The sequence below is a fragment of the Cebus imitator genome, unplaced genomic scaffold (genome assembly GCF_001604975.1).
Source record: "Cebus imitator isolate Cc_AM_T3 unplaced genomic scaffold, Cebus_imitator-1.0 Scaffold118, whole genome shotgun sequence".
Lineage (NCBI taxonomy): Eukaryota > Metazoa > Chordata > Mammalia > Primates > Cebidae > Cebus > Cebus imitator.
In genome coordinates, this window is record NW_016107433.1 from 1,133,639 (window position 1) to 1,137,837 (window position 4,199).

Genomic DNA, 4,199 nt, shown 5'->3' on the forward strand with positions numbered 1-4,199 from the left:
AAAAAAAAAAAAAAAAAAAAAAAAAGAGTCACCTACCAGGCACGCTGGCTCATGTCTATAGTCCTAACACTTTGGGAGACTGGGGCAGAAGGATTGCTTGAACCTAGGAATTTGAGACCAGCTGGGGCAACATAGTGAGACCCCGTCCCTACAAAAAATGAAAAATTAGACTCCTACTTACCCAATCACCCCTATCCCAACCCTTCTCTAAAAAAATTTTAAAAATAAAAATAATTTTTTAAAAATGAAAAATTAGCTGAGAATGGTAGCTTGCACCTGTAGTCCCAGCTACAGGGGAGAATAAAGTGGGAGGATCACTTGAACATGGGAGGTCAAGGCTGCAGTGAGCCATGATCATGCCACTGCACTCCAGTCTGGGCAGCAGAATGAGACACTGTCTCCAAAAACAACAAAAAAGTTCATAAAAGTCTCTTTTCTCCACTACCAACTCAATGCAAAAGTTGAAAGAACACACCTACAGCAAACAAACAAAATTAAGAATCAATGTGCGTTTGACAGGAAATTATTCTTCCTGTTCATTAAGAGGCAGAGCTACAGATACTACAGATACATCTACTTAGCCAAGGCCAGATGCTCATATGAAAAAGAACACAGCCACACAGTATGCAAAGAAAACTGCCACACACATTCTGATTAAGAATGAAAGACCAGTTTTCACTTGGATCAATTGAAGTGGGGGAAAAAGTAAGATTCCTGACAATTAGTTGGATCCTAAGCATCCTAGATTGAAAGTATCTGAAATCAGTCTACTAGAAAAAAGTCAGTGATTTACATTAAACGTTGATTAGAAAAGATGTAAGGTCTAAGTGTTACTTCCTTCTTGGAGAAAGCCAGCTGCCTTCTCTGTGTCATAGGCACAAAGAGTAGGAAGCCAGGAAAAAAACACAAAGACTTTTCCTGACTCCATGACAGTGTCAGGAAAGCCTGGACCATGTCACTTCTGCCACTCAAGGGACCAATGGGCTTAAGACCATTTTCTAGCACCCATCAGTTCATGGCAGAGGCTCTGTCTCCCCATTTGTAGCCAGTCCACGTCTAGGTATGAGCTGCTGGGCAGAAAATAGCTGAAAGAATGCTGGGATGGCAGAAGAGGGCCATCTGTAGGGCTCAAGCCATTCCACTAATGGGAGACTGATATCAACCCAAGTCTCATGCGTATCATCCTATTTATTAAGAAGTCACTTCAGCCTAGGCATGGTGGCTCATGCCTGTAATCCTAGCATGTTGGGAGGCTGAGGTGGGCGGATTGTTTGAGCTCAGGAGTTCAAGACCAGCCTGGCAACATGGCAAAATCCCATCTTTACAAAAAAATATAAAAATTAGCCAGATGTGGGTAGCACATGCCTATAATCCTAACCACTTGGGGGACTGAGGTGGGAGAAGCACTTGAACCCAGAAGGTTGAGGCTGCAGTGAGCCAAGATCGTGCCATTACACTCCAGTCCGGGTGAAAAAGTGAGACCCTGTCTCAAAAGGAAAATAATAAAATGATTTAAAAAAAAGGCTGAGTACAGTGGCTGACACCCATCATCCCAACACTTTGGGAGGCCAAGATGGGCTGATGGCTAGAGCCCAGGATTTTAAGACCAGCCTGGGCAACATGGCAGAACTCTGTCTCTACAAAACAGTCCAAAAATTAGCAGGGCATGATGGTGAGCTCCTGTGGTCCCAGCTACTAGGAAGGCTGAGGTGGGAGGATCACCTGAGTCCGGAAGGTTGAGGCTGCAATAAGCTGTGATTGAGCCACTGCACTCCAGCCTGGGTGATAGAGTGAGACCCTGTCTCAAAAAAAAAACTATATATATAGTTTCTTATTTTTATATATAAGAAATATATATATATTATATATATAATAAAAATAAGAAATTGCTTCAATCACGTTCCACATGGGAGGTGACTTAAAAACTTTGATCTCTTTTTTTTTCTGAGATGGAGTCTTACTCTGTTGCCCAGGCTGGAGTGCAGTGGCGCAATCTCTGCTCACTGCAACCTCTGCCTGCCAGGTTCAAGCAATTCTCCTGGCTCAGCCTCCCAAGTAGTTGGGACTACAGGTATGTGCCACCACACCCAGCTAATTTTTTATTTTTAGTATAGACGGGGGTTTCACCATATTAGCCAGGCAGGTCTCAAACTGCTGACCTCAGGTGATCCACCTGCCTCAGCCTCCCAAAGTGCCAGGATTACAGGTATGAGCCACTGGGTCTGGCCAAAAACTCTGATCTTTAACACAATGAAGTAACAAAGGAGCCAGGGTTGGCAGCAGTCTTCCTCCCAGTACATGCCTGAATCTGCTTAGCAAGGCCAATGGGAGAAAGGGCTGCTGAGGCGTATCCCCACCAGGAGCAAGCTCAGGTCAGTTGACTTTGACTGCAAACAGTTCAAACTCCATTAAGGACAATCACTTGCCAATTAATTTTGGGAATAGAAATGCACGCCATCTTGGCCCAAAGGCTACCTACCTTTCAGAATCCTCTACCCAATGGCATGGCTTGAGGCAGGCAGCCAGCAAACAAAGTCCTCCCCAGCCTCTCAACTACCACCATGACTCTCAACACCAAATTGGATCAGGAGAGCAAAACAAATGTTCTATTAAACAGTGACTCACCAGGAAGTCTGTTCATGTTGACGCCTTGAGCCGAGAGTCCTATTCCCATGTACCTTCAAAAACACACACACACAAATTGGTTAGCAAATGATCATGCATCTTCCTTCTCAAATATTTCTTGATAAAAGGCAGAAAAATGAGAAAAGCAATGAATGTAGAGACTCTTCTAACATACTAATGGTTCTTGGAGAAACCTGACATTTTGATTTGCTAATGGAAAGCATCTTAATGCCTTACCCAGCTAGAGAAACAGAAGGTTGTATGTGTGTGTGTGTCACTATGAACCACTGGCTTCGGTTTCAGAGGAAAGTGTCATGAATTCACGGCTTCCAGTCCCTTGGTGTTCTGGCTGTAGCTAAGGCACAGAATCTATTCCTAAGGTGTGCCTAAAGTAGCTCAATCCTAGGTAGTCCTTGACAGAGCGATGCACAGTTGTCCCACAGGGACAACCCACTGTGGGACAACCCAGTCTGCACCAAAGACCAGGACATGAAAAGAGTACAGCCATGTTGGATCCATATAGGATCATCAATCAAGACTGCTCACACAGAACTTGTTCTCTAGGTCTCAAAATTCATTACCTTCCCCACATGCATTCATATTGGTCTCCCAAATCACACAAAGCTAGAAGCGGTGATGTGTGAGGCTCCCTGAGACCCCCTCACTCCTCCCATTCCAGGTGCCTAAGGCAACTAAGCTGTCCACAGCAAGGTGGGCCCCAGGTTGCAGCAACTGTCAAAGATGTCTTAGTGGCACTTATCAGAAAGCAAGACGGAAGCAGAAATGAACATTTTTTTTAGTCTAAATATTTGTAATGTACAAAGAAATAGGTATTTCCCCATAAACACAGAAATAAGAGAAACAAGTCATCACTTTCTAAGAGTAAAATAGTAGAAAGTACATATGATGCCTGATATTAACCACATATAAACATCAATAGGTAGCTGAGGTGCTCAGAATACTCAAGCCACCAACCAAGAAGGCTGAGATATAACCTTATACTTGCATAACAATGTGAATGCACTTAAGACCACTGAACTTAAAAATTATTAAAGTAACTTTTATGTTATATATATATTCTACCACAATAAAAAATTTAAAAAATAATTTTTGTTTTTGAGACAGTCTCACTCTGTCGCTCAGGCTGGAGTGCAGTGGCACAATCTCAGCTCACTGGAACAGAGGCCTCTCGATTCAAGTGATTCTCCCCCCTCAGCCTCCCAAGTAACTGAGACTACAGGCGCGCACCACCACACCCAGCTAATTTTTATATTTTTAGTAGAGATGGGGTTTCACCATGTTGGCCAGGCTGTTCTTGAACTCCTGAGCAATAAGCAATCCCCCTGCCTCGGTCTCCCAAAGTGCTGGGATTATGGGCATGAGCCATCACACCTGGCCTAAAAAGAATAGACTGGCCGGGCGCGGTGGCTCAAGCCTGTAATCCCAGCACTGTGGGAAGCCGAGGCGGGTGGATCACGAGGTCAAGAGATCGAGACCATCCTGGTCAACACGGTGAAACCCCGTCTCTACTAAAAATACAAAAAATTAGCTGGGTATGGTGGCGCGTGCCTGTA

At 44.1% G+C, this 4,199-nt stretch overlaps 1 protein-coding gene and 1 long non-coding RNA gene across 3 annotated transcripts in view; one reads left to right on the forward strand and one right to left on the reverse strand.

Moving 5' to 3' along the window:
* Positions 1-4,199, reverse strand: part of RANBP10 (RAN binding protein 10) — an 86,581-nt gene that overhangs the window by 51,979 nt on the left and 30,403 nt on the right. For both annotated transcript variants that reach the window (XM_017539413.2, XM_017539415.2), the window contains exon 3: positions 2,626-2,678. In XM_017539413.2, coding sequence (XP_017394902.1) covers positions 2,626-2,678 — 53 coding nt within the window. The remainder of the gene's footprint in view (positions 1-2,625; positions 2,679-4,199) is intronic.
* The window catches only part of LOC108311822, a 12,380-nt gene that overhangs the window by 4,439 nt on the left and 3,742 nt on the right, over positions 1-4,199 (forward strand). The gene's annotated exons all lie outside the window — the stretch shown is intronic.